The following is a 15,856-nucleotide window of genomic DNA, read 5'->3' as shown; positions in this document are numbered from 1 at the left end:
TGAAGAAAAATTAAAATGTGGAATTCTCTGGATTTGGTCCAGGACTAGTCAACAATGTGCATCACCACTGGCAATTCTATCACTTTATGAGTGCTCAAGTGGCACTTAGACCAGGTCTACACTATAAACTTAGATCAGGATAACTATGTCACTCAGGGGTGTGAAAAATCCACATTCCTGAGTGACGCAGTTACACTGACCTATCCCCCAGAATAGACAACGCTATGTTGACAAGAGCGCTTCTCTTGTCGACATACCTACTGCCTCTTGTGGGGGTGGATTAACTCCGCTGATGGGATAAGCTTTCCCGTCGGGATAGTAGCATTTTCACTGAAGCGCTCCAGTGTTTTAAGTGTAAACCTACCCTCAAATACATGGGAACCCCAAGAAGCACTCCTTGCAATTAAGCTGCACTTCTTTTGGGGAGCAAGGCTCCGGAAGCAGCAGAATAAGGTTTCCAGAGAGATATACAACACTTCCTTCTAGCCCCGAAAGATCCAGAGACAAGGGTGAAATGATGGCTCAATGGTAATCGATGGGAATTCAGCTGTTTCATCTACACATTAATGTTGTGTATCAAAGACTACAGTAGGTAATTTTTAGAGATGGTTCAAATGTGGGGATTTGGAAGTCCTATTCCCAAGAAAATTCTGTGCCAAAAAATTAGAAATTCTGCAAATTTTATTTGTCAATAAATAAATGTGGAGGCTCCAGCATGGCGACGAGGAGCACAGGCCACTAGCTGCACAGAGGTGGGAGGTCCCTTCTCCCTCCCTGGGACACAGATCTCTGGGGCAGGCCCAGCTCTTGCACTGTGTCAGGATTGGGTGCAGCCTCATGGCCAAGTCCGTGTCCTGGGGCGGAGGGACCACAGGGTGATCTTCCACCTCTGTGAAGCTAGTCACCTGTGCTCCTCACTGCCATGCTGGAGCCTTCTCATTTATTTATTGACAAATAAAATTTGCAGAATTTTAAAATATTGTGTGCAGAATTTTTATTTTTTTTGGCACAGAATTCCCTCAGGAGTAGGAGGTGCACATCCCCTGGGTCTTGGAGGGCTGGCTGAGAAAGGGCCAGGGGGGAGACTGCAAATCCACCCATTTTTGTCCCCAGGCAAGGACAGAGCAAGAATGGAGGCTTTGGCAGCTTTAAAGTTACAGTAGCAGTTGTGGAGTACCTTGAGGAGAGTTTTCCTTCCCCTCAGGGCATTGGGCTATATGCACATGGTTCAAAGGAAATATTTTAGCTCTTGGTGCATACGAGCACATGCATGTACTACAGGCAGTTCATATGGCCAGAGAGTTGCACAGAATATTAGAGAACCACAATAACACTCATTTGAGATTTGAAATGGGAAGGATCTACACATCAAAATGGCTACAGCTTTATTTTTTTTCATTTATGAGACCTATATTAAGCCTGCCTTGTTCCATTCATGCATCTTCTTCTATGGCTAGTTAATGAGATGTTTCCGGCAGCAAAGAGGTATTGACTTGTCTAGAAATCAGACGACTCAGGGTAAATTTTTTTGTGTTTCTAAGGCCCTTTGGTCCCTCAGTGTTTAATGACATGACATTACACTCCTGGCAGAGGACAGAAAATAGCAACACATGGCATGAATTAAATGCAACTAAGTAAATTAGCCATCAGCAGCAGGTAGCTCAGAGAAAGATCATGCTTAAATATATCCCCATGACATTTGATGCTTGTAGCTTATTACCAGTATTATTTATATTATAGTAGCTCTTGCAAGCCCCAAAGAAAATAACTGCCCAGCAAGAGAAAGCCTCACCCTGAAGGGCTCTGAGGAGGCTCACAAGTCTGCTCCTACATGTGAGCTGATGGACACAGTCCATTTAGCTCAAGCAGCAGCGGCTTAAGGCTCTAGATCTACTAGTTCCCAAGTTCAGTCCTTGCAGATGATCTGACTTATGGGTATTATTACACATGATCTAACCACTCAAGGGGGCTATAAAGTCATACTTGTGTTTGTGTGATTAACACATTCCATCTGCCCTGGGAAGCTCATGTTGAGAATACTGGACACAGTCCACAACCCCTGCATGAGCCACCTCACATAATGTCTCCCTTGGCCCTCAGGGATTGAACCAGAGTTCAATCTAAAAGCACGCGTGTCTACTGCAGGGGCCGAAAGGAGCAGCTCCATTAACTCACAGGCAATAGCATAAACCTCTATAAGTGGCCTGGCACTTATAGAGTACAGCAAACACGCACACTGTGTTAATGAGGATTTCCATGGCATTTTCTGAAGACCTCTAGTGCCATAGTAATAAGTAAGCCTGACACACTGTGTCATCTGAAACCCTCAGTCATTGTGACATCACAGCTCTTATGCCTCTAACGTTGTTAATTAGTCTTGTGGATGCCCTAAACGTTAACTCTTTGAACCTTAAAAAGTAGTCATACAAAGCAGGCTGCAGCTTTTATCTAACAATCATCCAAAGTACTGATAGCAAAGGATCACATTAACATCATACCTAAAGCAGCTTTATTACATTTTAAAAAGGGTTCTGAAGAAAACACGAGCCACTTCAAAAATATTTAACATATGGTGTTGTCTGGAATCGTGATAGCTAAGTTCAAACTACATTCAGCATTTCAAATCAATCCCTTCTTTCAAAACTCATTTCTAATGCAACTTTTTCAGCCCCGTTAAAATTAGATGTCAGGCACAACTTTAAGTATGGTGTTGCTACTCCACCATATTATCTGAGGAGAGTACGTTACATACAATCTACATGCACAGACAGATTTTATATGTATATGTAAATTATGCTTAAGATTTTTGCATTATCTCTTAATTGACACTTATTGCTAATTACTGTTTAAAACTCCTGGTGAATGTCTGGAGTTTACTTTTTCTTTTTTATTTGAATTGCCATAACATATTGATCACTTATTGACAGTTGAAACGATTTCCAATAAACTTGAGACTATCACTCCAAGTTCAATGCCTTGTTGGCTTCTTAGCCAAGAATCTATTGATTCTGTCATTAACGGTTGTGAAATGCTTTGAAATGTACGGTTGAAGAGCACCATATCAGAGCTCAGTGTTATTATTATTTATTCAGGGCCAGATTGTGATCCTCGTTTCCACACTGAGCAGCACATTACTCCAGGAGTTGTTCCTTTGACTCCGATGGGGCTATTAAAAGCGGAAGGTGCTATTCAGCATGAGTAAGGAGATCACAGTCCTATCCTTAATTATTAATGATTATTCAAGAAATGAAAGCAAGGATACAGCACACACAGGGCTGTGCTTATTCCTGGCGAGTAGCACCTTACCACACTAGGGGTCCCTTTTGGAGCATGGCACTACTCATTGTGAGGAAAGGTGGCAAAATCCGGCCCATAAAAAGTATAACAACAATAGACATTTTTTTCCAAATGTAGCTGCTATCACTTACTCTCCATTGTGATTAAAGTTGTCGTATCGCAGGAAGAGGGAGGCATAAACGGTCTCAGTCAGCAGAGAATAGATTGCGATCATAATGAGAAGCACTGCCAACTTCAGAACAGAGTTGAGACGAAGAAACACTGCACAGGTCACCATTGCCAGGACACCGGTAAAGACAAAATACTGAAAACAGAGAGCATGAGTGATCAGTTTCAACTTTATGAAGGCCTGAATGTTCTTTGTTCACTAATTGTGATCAGAACTTTAGCAAATTTAGCTCTGTGTCCTATTTGGGCACCAAAAATTGAAGCATCCCTGCACAGTGGACACTTACGATAATTTAGGCCTAAACATTTATGGGGTATATATAGTTAGTAATTGGTGCAAAATAACTACAGTTAGTTTGTATGGAGATGGTCAGAGGAGGATTCCCTCTGTGCAGGAGAAATCTCTGCTTGCAGAAATCTGGCAGAGATGGCTCTGCCACTTCCTGTGCTAGCTACGCCAACCTGGGAAGGGCATTTCTCGAGCACAGTGGGGAGAGGAAAGGGCATTACACCTAGCTGCCCACTTGCAAATGGTCTCTCAGGGCATAAATTAGGTTTGCCCCGGCAGTCCTTTCTTACATCAGGTCTGAGTGGTTCAGGATCATGGAGCCCCTCCCTTGCAACATGCCCCCTCCATGTTGTTCAAGTGGAGAATCAAACCTGAAGGGGTGCTTTGGTGTTGCAAATCCAGCAAAATTTCACCACCCTCTTACAATGTGATGCCCAGAGCCTCATTCACTTCTCATTTTCTAGTACTTTCAACGTCTCATTTTTCTGCATATGTCTGCCAAAGTCACCTGCCTATGGAAGTGATCTGTGAGAACAATGCAAAGGGAGGGGCATTCAGGAAGCACTGTATCAATAATAGAGGGCAAAAAACTGGTTGTAATGTCCTCCTACAAGAGCATCAGGTTGGTTCTCTCTGTAACCTTCCATTGTGTTTTCTACCAGCATGTTGATAAACACTAAGATCTCAACAAGTTTAAATATAAACTCAGAAATACCTCAGGATAGGAGCAGATATCTGTAAAAGATTCAGAGGAATTGAAAGTCTGATTCTTAAAGGGTATTGGTTTGTCAAAATCACACCATAGCTGTGGATTAAAAAAAAAAACAAGTTAGGAATGTATTTAAACTGAAGTTACCCGCTATACTGTTCCCTGATGACCAAAACCCCACATTGAGTTAGGTGGACATAGAGCAAGGAACTCTTTGGTTTCCAGGTGTCCACATCACAAAACACACCACCACCACAACTGGCTCCCTTGCTAGCAGCCTCAGCAGAAAATCCCGAGAATGAAAGGGTAGGAAGATGTCTAGGAAGTCTGTGTGCAACTGTCTATTGGCATATAAAGACCAAACTCATTTCACAAGATTAGATTAATTAGATTAAGAGTAGTTTAATTAAACACACCCACTTTACATGCCTAGATAGATATTTTTGCACACATAAAAGCTATGCACCATTTTGACGACATACACATTGCACCAAAAATAACAGTGTGGTCCTAGCAGATATGGGCCAAATTCCCATAGCTTTCACTGGAAGTTTGGCTTGTGCATTCAAAAAACAGAATTCGATCCCAAGATTCTGGGAGTGACTATTGTGATGACGGGAAATTAGAGTGTTGTACTGGAAATAGATTTATCTGATACAAACTCAATAGATGTTTTAAATAGAGTATTTTAATTAACATATATACAGCAGCTAAAATCTAAACCAAATGGAAGTTTGAGATGCAATATAGCATAATATAAAAACAGAAAAATTCTGTAATGATTTCATATCTTAAAAATGAAGTCAGAAGGAGTCACTTGTCACACACGTTAATCCAACCTGGATGTTTATTAGCAGGCTAATACTTACAGGCTAAATCCCCTCTCATTCCTGGAAACAGAGTTAGATAGTTTGTTTAATGAGGTGCAATTTCCTATAGTTAAATTCTAATGAAGTCTCAACTTGCAACTCTCCTATTTGTTCTTTGAATAATGGTGGTCTCAGCAATGCAGTACCATCCTCTAGGATATTTGTGCAATTCTCAGTGACAATTCATAGTTTATGTCTTATATAAGTTCATATGGCATTCGTCAGAGACTATCTCTTTTTGCACTATAGAGTCCATGAGAACCACTTTGGATATCTAGTTAAAAATCTGCAGGCTTAGAGGTGGTATCTGAATATTCCACCAGGGATGGGTGAACCAATTTGGAGAAACATAAAACCCACTTGACCTTCTGATGAAAGCTTGAAGCAAAACCCAAATCTTTTTTGTTAGAAAGAATTTAATTATTTTTTTAATTCAATGATTCATGCCCTTTTTAACTGGTGCTGTGAACTTAGCAGATGCATTTGGCTGCAAAGATGGAGTAATCTACGAGGTGCAATTCAATAGTAAGTACTAGGATCAACCAGACAGAACTCATAGGCATGCTGGAATACCCCTGTGAAATTTTGTATACTGTATATACTCGTTCATAATCCGAATATTTTTGGTAAAAAAGTGACGCATCAAAGAGCGAGAGTCGGCTTATAAACGCCACTTCCTGCAGTGGTGCCACTTCCCGCAGCTCCCATTGGCTGGGAACGGTGAACCACGGCCACAGGGAGCTGAGGGGCTCCATGCCTGCAGACGCTCCAAGTTAACAAAATGTCCCGACCTGCCAGCGACTTACCCTGGTGGCTGGGAGCCAACGTTTTCCAACACCTGAAATATGGGGTTGGTTTATGAAAGGGTCATACAGTTTTTGCTATTTTTACCTATCCATTTTGGGGGGTCGGCTTATAAATGAATGGGCTAATGAACGAGTATCTATGGTATGTTTTCTAAGGCCAAATATGAAGCAACAGCAATACACTAGCTAGAAATGTTTCCCACAACTGTACTAACTATTGGTACAATGGTAACACAACTATAATCTATTTGCCCATTTTAGAAGCAGAAGTCATATAAGATTAAACTGCACCATTCTCCTGGTAATAATCTAAATACCACGCATGAAATCTTGGCCCTACTGAAGACAATGGGGACTTCATCTATAATGGTAAGAATCAGTGGTCACATTCTTCTTCCTGCCACTGTCCTCCCTACCACTGGCTACATGATATCACAAAGAAACTGGAAGGAAGCCATAGCACACCAATAACCATCTGCCAATCACAGTGGAATGACAAGAGCAGAACACAGGGTGGTCAAATCACAATGGTGACATCCGTAAGGGTTTGTCTCTATGAAAAGTGAGCGTGTGGCAAGCTGGGGTGTGAATTTACATTCACTGCCAAGTGGAATCAGCTGCTGCACACTAAAAGTTTCATAGTGTGCTTTGATCTACCCTGCTATGAAACAGGAGTAGATTAAAGTGCACTAGGGAACTTTCAGTGCATGGCAACAGGGCCCGCATGGACAGTTAGCGTGCTGCAGGTTAGTGCAGGGTGGATTTACATCCCAGGTTGCTATGCACTAACTGTTCATATACACAAGCCCTAAATTAAACTCTTGGTTATTCGTAGTCAGAGGTTTGACTTCAGCACACAAGACTTTGTCTGTCATTTCACCTCATTGTGGCAACGTTTCCCCATCTATCAAAATAGGGGGAAATAATAACATGTGCCTATCATATGGTGGCTTAATTAATTATGTTTTTGGAAAGAGCTTTCAGGTCTTCGTCTGGCAGGAGTTATAAAGATACAAATAGTAAAATCAAGCAGGTAAAGCACTCCAAGATCCTTTGTCAAAAGGTACTTTAGAAGTGGAGAGAATGATGAACATATTATAATTCACACAGTGAGATTTCAGCTCACCCGAGGGTGATCAGATAGCAACTGCGAAAAAATGGGATGGGGGTGGGGAGTAATAGGAGTCTATATAAGAAAAAGTCCCAAAAAACAGGATTGTCCCTTTAAAAACGGGACATCTGGTCACCCTAGCTCACCCTGAGCACAGACTTCAATACTGGTTGGACTGGCTGACCTGATTATCTGACCCATTTATCTGAAGGTTGCTGGTGCCTCTGACGACCTTCAGATAGTCTGTGCACTCTTGCATTTTTCAGTTACACAGGGCCCTTTTCTAGAGGGCTCGTCACCACACAATCAAAGCACAAACACTTAGTATCTAAGCACAAATGCTTTACAAACATTGCTTGCTTACTTTACAGACAGGTACACTGACAGAGAGATAAGCTAAGTGACTCACCAAAGGTCACACTGAATAAATAGCCAAGTTAGGAACTGAGACTAGGACTCCTGACTTCTTGTCTCTTACTCTAACCCCACATTTGATCCATTCTTCCACTGGCAATGCAATGGTGTTTTCTTACATTATTAGTCAATAGCATTGCTTAGAAATCTAATTTACAGCAGAGTTGCAACAGATGAGAATCCTGTACCTTTTATTTGTGATCATTATTTGGAATACTAGTTCTTAAGAAACCACATCATCACAGCAGTAGACCATAAATGGTTTGCAAAGCACAGGACATGTTGAGCAGAAAGCAGCAGACGGGATTTTAAAATAGATAATCCTCATAAGGGAGAAATAATTATGCATTTTAGAAAACTATATTTTAAACAACTGATTGAATTTCCTGAAGCGCTTCAGCTTTGTCTTTTATATTTAAATAACGGGTGGCTCATTACCACATTAGTTAGCAAGAAGAATAACAGGAAGAATGATATGATTTAATAATTCATAAAAAAGCTTTTCCCGTATACATGTACCACCCTCCCTTAGTCCCTCTGATGCTTACAATATTTATGATGGCTCCCAGGAAGTTAATCATAATGGATGCAAAAATGATCACATTCCTGGCCAAATAGGTCTCATTAATCCAGCAGCAAGTTTTCCGTAGCACTAGAGGTAAACATTTATAATCCTCTGCAGTGGTGATTAGAACAAGAGTGGAGTGCAGCATAATAAGAATGGAAAATTGAATGACCATTGGCATCATCCTGCAGGTAAAAAAAAAGAAAACCCAACAAAATATTAAAACAATACCACTTAGTATTAAAAAAACAGATTAGTAAACTGCTAGTTAGCATTAGGAAATAAATACTAGTTAGATCACAACACATTTTCCCTTCCTTTTCCATCGTTTTTTTCTCTTAAAATCACTTGTTCTAATGACTCGTACAATTAGTCCCATGAAACATTGTATATGTTGTGGACATCCCAGTAAATACAAAGAATTGTTTATATTCCATATGGCTGACCATTACTTCACTTATTTTATTATCCTAGCTTGCTAAGCAACTGCTGTCAAGGCAACATTCCACTGAAATTACTACCAATATCTCTCTAGGCACTGGGTGTTCGAGTGGTAGAAATATCCTTCTTTTCAGGCCTCAGTGCTTCTCTTTCAAGATGCTTTCAAAGCCAGTCTACTCATGCTCTAGAATCCCAGCTCTATTCATGTATAAGCTAGTAGTTATACAACTAGGCTGGTTTAGCTGTAGACAGTTTTAAAACAAAGGTTTTTTTGCATATAGAGCTATGCACAGGTGTCTTAAAAATCTAGCACGTATAGCATGGTAGATCTTAAGGTGAGAAGGGACCACAGCATTGACAGAAAGGTAAGGCTTACCTTGTTCTCTGTATCTACATTTTAATATTGTGCCCAAGACCATAGCAGTTAAACACCGTATGGAATTTTAACAATCATGATAATCAATCACTCGTTTTCATAGAAGCCCTTCAAAATACAGAGTACATGAAACTGTGCTCAGTGATCCTTACATTGGATTTAGCAGACCAAGGTTAACTGAAAAGTGTCCTCTGGCATATTCTCCATGTAGTGCTCTCTAGTTTGGTCCTTAATCAGGTACTGCCACATACACACCCCACCCCACAGCCTGTGATGTAATAAATATTGTTATACTCACATGCATAAAGACCTATAGATCCTTCCCAGTTCAATTTTTGATACCTTCTTCTGAATTGTTTAGTTTCTCTGGCTTAGGCATGGGACTTGAAATTAATGGGATTGCTCCTACAGTTAAGCATGTCCTAAAGTGTTTTGCTGAATCTGGGCCAAAATGCTCAGCGCTTTGCAGGATCAAGTTCTTAGTGTCTATATGCCATATTAGTACCAATTCTGTCTTCCTTTATCTTTTTCACTCTTTGGGCTAGATTGTTATCTCAATGAAATCTGTGTAAATCAGGCGAAACTGCATTGAAATCAGTGGAGTTACACTGGTATTGATGGCCAAAAATCTTCATTAACACAGAACTCAGGTTGCCTGTTGCTGCCTCATGCCCTTCCACAACATGGCGTGTGGCTAAATATAAACCTCTGACACGCCAGTAATTCCATTAGGGGAAAGCCTCCTGTAGTAGAGAGGGCTTGGAGCGCTGGGCCTGGTGCAAAATCTGAGATCTGAAGGAAAGTCAGGCCATGTATTAAAGCAGGTGCTTACAAGTTCACTGTCCGGTATGTGAACTTGGCAAATTTGTTGCTAGTGTACTAGGCACTAGATATTTGTGTAATTATATTCCAGCTAATACCCCACCCCCATTCGCTCCTCTTTCCCCCTTCCTCCCTTGCTCACTGCTTCTCCCCTCTCCTCCCTCCTTGTGTGGGTCATGAGGGACCCTCCTGCAGAGCTGGGGCTGAGAGCTACTGCTGCCCCATGCAGGTAGAAGGTGGCCCTGGCTAAGTAGGGGCTGGTGCAGGTGATGACTGGGCACCTCCCCTCTTCCCCCCTGCAGTAACTGGACTTTGGGTGTCTGCTCAGTAGATCTGACTGGACACCTCAGGTCCCCTTTTCCACTGGACTTTCCAGTTGAAAACTGGAAACCTGGCCGCCCTAAGTGAAGGTAACATCCCAGAGACAAACCTTAGGGCAAGAGTAAAGTAACACAGTCTGGGGGAATTTACGTGGAGTAAGTGAAGTGGCCGAGTGTAGGTCAGGTGTAGTTAGAGCGTGGTCGCTAAGCCTGTCCTAAATAGGACTTTTGCCTTATTGAAGAGAAGATTGTGACCGTTTCCATTGCAGTTCTCATGAACCCTGACGCTCTCTGTGCTCAGTATATGGAAGGGTACTTTGGTTGCTACCATGTCACCAGGATCAGGTTTGGGCATTACTCAAAGAGGGCAGTGTTAAGGTTGCATGGACGGGGTCGTGTGGGAGGCAATAGCTTAACTTTACACTTGCTCTTTGTCAGATGTTTAAGTGAAGCCACCCTCCTCCTCTCATCTGCAGACTCCTTCACTTGGGGGCATTAAATCCAAATCCCAAATTTCCCAGATTGGGGGTGTTTGGATTTGGTGTTCAGATGTGGCCTGTACAGAGAAAGTTCTGAATTGCAAACTCCGATTTGTGGTTTGGGTCTTTTGCAATTACAAAGTGGCTAAGGGGGGGATTCACGCTAGACTAGGAGGTGGAGGATTTGCAGATAGGAGGCAGCCCAGTTGTGCTGATGTAAGAAAATCATATGAGGAGGGAGCTGGAAGAGGCCTGAAACCTAAAACTCTGCATGGGGCCCTGAAATAGCTTAGTGCTGGCCCTGCTTACAGGTGCCTCGAATAGTTAAAAATATTTTTACATAATAGCCCGTAAATAAATGGTGATATCTATGTAAGAAAAGTGCGTACTTCTTAACTAGGGCCTTGGCATGTTGAGAATGAGAAGTGTCCTGGAAAACAGACTAAACTAAAGGAAATGTATGTTGTGAAAAAAACTAAGGACATAAAACCAGGGTGAGCAAATAATCAACAGCAGAAATAGATGTAAATAATAAGCACGATACACGTACCCAAAATGAAACAGAGCCAAGCAGAGAACCTTAATCATGTATATTATTAACGTTAACTTATATTTACTATCCATTTACCTTTGATAGAAATATTTTCATTTTCAATGTAATAATTTAGCTATAGTTTGCTGATAAGGAGATATTATACACTAGTTAAATTCAATTGAGTCTTAAATTTGCTATTTGTACAATTTCTGATGCAGTTTTAATCATTCTGAAAAATGGTATTTATGGGACAATTGTTTTACTTAGATAGGATGAAATAATGCACAGCTTACAATATTATTCATCCTTGTCTGACACCTATTAAAATTCATGCAATAATCTCTGAAGTGTAAACATGGTGTAAGACTTTGAACTGGCAGGCAACCATTTCAGAATAATTTACTTTAGTGCAGGGAGCAGTTGGGATTCTCAGAAAGAATAGGATTTCATAAAATAGAGGTGTTACAGACAATAAAAATAAAGATACTTCTGATGAAATGTGCCTAGACAGCTAACTATACTTTGTTACAATTTAATAACTTTTGGTCAACAGTGATTTTTTGCAGTGACCCTCGGCATAAGCAAGCGAGAGGGTAGCTTTTGATATGGGAAAGTTATTTTACAAACTGTTTTGGATGATTGGATGATTTCAGGAAAAAAGTTCTGATCTAGTGAACTGAAAAAAGACTAGTAACAGAGTTACTTTGCCTGGCAGCCTTTCTGGTGGTTTTTATTTATGGCACATTATTAATTGTGATTATTATTGTTACTTAGATCTGTGAATAATGGTCACTACTATTTTTATTCTCATGCCAGGGTTTCCATTCTAAACACCTATTTTTCCCTGCACTAGAATTTTTTATGTGAACTTAGTGAAGGAGCTAGGTACTAGCCTATTTGATAACTAGGAACTAGTGAGTGGAGTTCACCAAAACAACAATAGCCAGGTGAGGGAGAAGCCGCAGAACCCAGAATCAACAGATCGTGGGAGACAAAAACCGAGAAAACAGAGACGGTCTACAAACTGTAGGGTCAAAATGAGGAATTCAGAGGCCCTCAGTGCCCCGCATTTTTGTGCTGTAAAGGATTATATATTGCTCATGTTTGTCAATACATGTATTTTTGTATTAATATCCTGCATTTCCAAAATTTCTGAAAATATACAGCTTTGAGAATCCAAACGTATTCTGTTTTCATTGTCGGAAAACACTCACCCTAATCCCGTGCTTTCCCCGTAATGCCTTTTAGAATTGTAATTAAGTCTCTTTGTATTTACCTTGTAGAAGGAAGCAAACTTTGGATTGCGGTGATAAATACAAGGACAATGAATGCACACACCAAGTTTGATTTGAACACTTCATCCCTCATTTGAGAATACTGGAATAAAAAATAAAGAAGAATGAATTAACGTTCGGCTCATGCGTCAGTTTTGTAAAGAGTGACATTCTTTGAAGTTTCTGGGAAATTAGAAAGAGGATCTGGTACATTAATTAGCATATTGTGGTGTTTTTAAAAAAGAAAGAAAATCATCATGTCATGAATGAGCCAATAAACCACTCTCACAATGGGAGCAAACCCCAACTCTTTTGCTTTATAATAAAAAGTGTTTTACATGGTTGCCTTTTTGTCTAAATTCCATGCATTAAAAAGCAAAAGATGGGGTGAGGCCACAGGTACCATGGGGATGAATATGATGCAAAATACCCAGGTGTAGCTAGAAAAAACATAGTACAGACAGGGAAGTCCAAGCAGCAAATTCAGATCTAGATCACTAATACCCCACAATTCGGCAGTATTTGGACACAAAGTTTTAATTGGGGACTCTTATTAAAAAGAAATGGAAGACGTGCACCAAAGTCAACAGAGGCTAGATACATAGATAAAGTTACACATGTGTGTAAGTGTTTGCAGTATCAAAGTCATTATGTTTTCCTTTTAAAATACTCAACTTTCAGGGGAAGTGAGCCCCTCCCCTACGCTCCCGAGTTCCACTGTCCCTGCTTATTCTGACTTCTCCAAAACATGGCAAGAGACCACTTTGTGATGGGAAGGGATCACAGAGTGTAATGTAAAGGTCAGTCTATATGTTTATATCTAGGACCCTACCAAATTCACGTCCATTTTGGTCAATTTCACGGTCATGGGATTTTAAAAATTGTAAATGTCATGATTTCAGCTATTTAAATCTCAAATTTCACAGTGTTGTAATTATAGGGATCCTGACCCAAAAAGAAGGTGTGTGAGTGTGTGTGTGTGTGTGTGTGTGTGTGTGTGTGACAAGTTTATTATAGGGGTGACTGTGGAACTGCTACTCTTATTTCTGCGCTGCTGCTAGTGGTGGTGCTGCCTTCAGAGCTGGGCAGCCAAAGCGATGGCTGCTGGCCGGGATCCCAGCTCTGAAGGCAGAGCCGCTGCCAGCAGCAGAGCAGAAGGAAGGATGGCCTGGTATGGTATTGCCACCCTTACGTCTGCGCTGCTGCCTGCAGAGCTGGGCCTTCAGTCAACAGCCGCCGCTCTCCGGCCACCCAGCTCTGAAGGCAGCAACACAGAAGTAAGGGTAGCATGGTATGGTATTGCCACCCTTACTTCTGTGCTGCTGGTGGAGCGCTGCCTTCAGAGCTGGGTGCCTGGCCAATAGCCACTGCTCTCCAGTTGCCCAGCTCTGAAGGCAGCGCAGAAGTAAAGTGGCAATACTGCCCCCTCCCAAAATAACCTTGCAATCCCCCCTACAGCTCCCTTTTGGATCAGGACCCCCAATTTGAGAAACACTGGTCTCCCCTGTGAAATCTGTATAGTATAGGGTAAAAGCACACAAAAGACCAGATTTCATGGCGGGGAGAACAGATTTCACGGTCCGTGATGTGTTTTTCATGGCCGTGAATTCGGTAGGGCTCTATTCTTTAAATCTGTAATTTCCCCTTCACATGGCTCCCCCACATCCCCAAACCCATACATATCCTACTCTTAGAAAAATAAATTGTGCATGAGATTTGTGAATGGCGCCGGATGATAATATGGACAACCATTAATGCTACTTTTGTAATGTATGTGTCACTTGGGGTAGCATTACGCCTTTTCCCAAGAGCCTAACAGAATATGGCCTGAACTCTGTATTACATTTATCCTGTGCTCCTTTCAAATAGTGATAGTCAATATTCCAAATAACACACTGGTCATATATAAACTTATGAACATGAGCATTCACTCTGCCTCTGCAGAAAGTGGAGCTATTATTTTGTCAACAGCCCAACTTTTATACTGAAGACGCCTTGAGTTGCAAAGATGCCACCAAATGCTTTAATCTGTTTTGGTTTTGGTTTTGTTTTTTTGAAATTCAAACTACATATTGCAAAGCATTTTGCTTACAGTCCTGCAAACCACAGATTTTGGAAATCCTAGCAGACATCACAGATTACCACATCACCCTTGCCGGGCGAGTTACTTCAGAAACGAGTTTGGGGCTCAGTCAATCAGTTAAACCAGGAGCAGCACATGGACTAGGTCCTGAGGTGGTGTAAATCAGCATATCACCGTTGACTTCAGCGGAGCGATGTCGATTTACAGCAGATGAGGAGCTGGCCCATGTACCTATATTTCAAAAAATCTGGCGCAGTTCTATTTATGCTCTATCTGTGCTACAAAAATTCCTTTAAGGAATAAAAATAAATAGGTGCCTATTCTGTAAAACTTTCTCTCTCAACTTTTATTGTAATGGAAACATGCCTCTCTCTTTTATCTAATCTCTTTAGATGATGATGAAGCTGAGTTATATATTCAGCACTGTAAATGAAATCAAAGGTAATATAAAATATATATGGATCTCTCTTACAGACTTTGTGAGAAACAAAAAAAACCCCCAGATGCTGACAGGTCCAGATTAGCAGAACTAAAATGTGGGCATGAGAAGAGAAAGTGGCAAGAGAGAGCGAGCTGCACCACTAAGGTCCCTGAGTAACAGCCTGTTGCAAAGCTCAACCCTCTGTCTCCTAGGCTGCTTTTGAAGGAGGAGGGTGTTGGGCTTTAAACCGTGTCCAATCCTTGCATCCGGCTTGGGGGCTTCATCTCCTGTATGAGCATCTGCTGAAATCTAAAGCTCCATCTCATCTAGCTTTTGGAAGGGAGCAGGTGCTTAGCTTCTCTCTCTTCCAAAGTGTCCTGTTTGCTGTAAGGAAGGAGGATGTCCATTTACCTCTCTGCCTGCTACTGACTTTTGGATCCTCCTCTCCCATGAATAACACCCTTGCCTACTCATTGCAGCAGCAGTGTGAAATTGACATGATTCTTGATGGTTTCACTACTGCGCACAGGGTTACTAGTTTAACTCTGCTGCTGTGTGCAGAGGCACTAGATTACCTGCGTTTGCAAGAAGACAACACTTCATCCATTCATGGTGTTTTTTTTTTAAAGAAGGATTAAACTTTGCAGAAATTGCTCGCTAGTGCCTCACCACACTCACCAGGGAACGCCTCCTACTCGCTTTTTGATATCGATGTCAGTTTTTGAAGGCATGGGTGTGAGCTTAGTTAGAGTTGTCTCCACATGCTACCTGAGTCACTGAGCTATCGGCAGCAATGACGTAAGGATAGTACTTAAAGAAAACTGGCGTATTAAATTCAGCTGCTCTTTGTAAACACAAAACTTGTTTCCTCTCCAAT

The 15,856-nt window shown here is 41.3% G+C and overlaps 1 protein-coding gene across 3 annotated transcripts in view; it reads right to left on the bottom strand.

The window, feature by feature from the left end:
* The window catches only part of ADCY8 (adenylate cyclase 8), a 183,106-nt gene that overhangs the window by 29,297 nt on the left and 137,953 nt on the right, over positions 1-15,856 (bottom strand). For all 3 annotated transcript variants that reach the window (XM_045008218.1, XM_045008219.1, XM_045008220.1), the window contains 4 exons: positions 12,478-12,578; positions 8,212-8,413; positions 4,470-4,559; positions 3,429-3,601 (listed from right to left, as the gene is read on the bottom strand). In XM_045008218.1, the coding sequence (XP_044864153.1) occupies positions 3,429-3,601; positions 4,470-4,559; positions 8,212-8,413; positions 12,478-12,578 (566 nt within the window). The remainder of the gene's footprint in view (positions 1-3,428; positions 3,602-4,469; positions 4,560-8,211; positions 8,414-12,477; positions 12,579-15,856) is intronic.

Source organism: Mauremys mutica, chromosome 2, assembly GCF_020497125.1.
Source record: "Mauremys mutica isolate MM-2020 ecotype Southern chromosome 2, ASM2049712v1, whole genome shotgun sequence".
Classification (NCBI taxonomy): Eukaryota; Metazoa; Chordata; order Testudines; family Geoemydidae; genus Mauremys; species Mauremys mutica.
The sequence above is the reverse complement of the archived record's forward strand: the minus strand, read 5'-3'. Positions and strand labels throughout refer to the sequence as shown.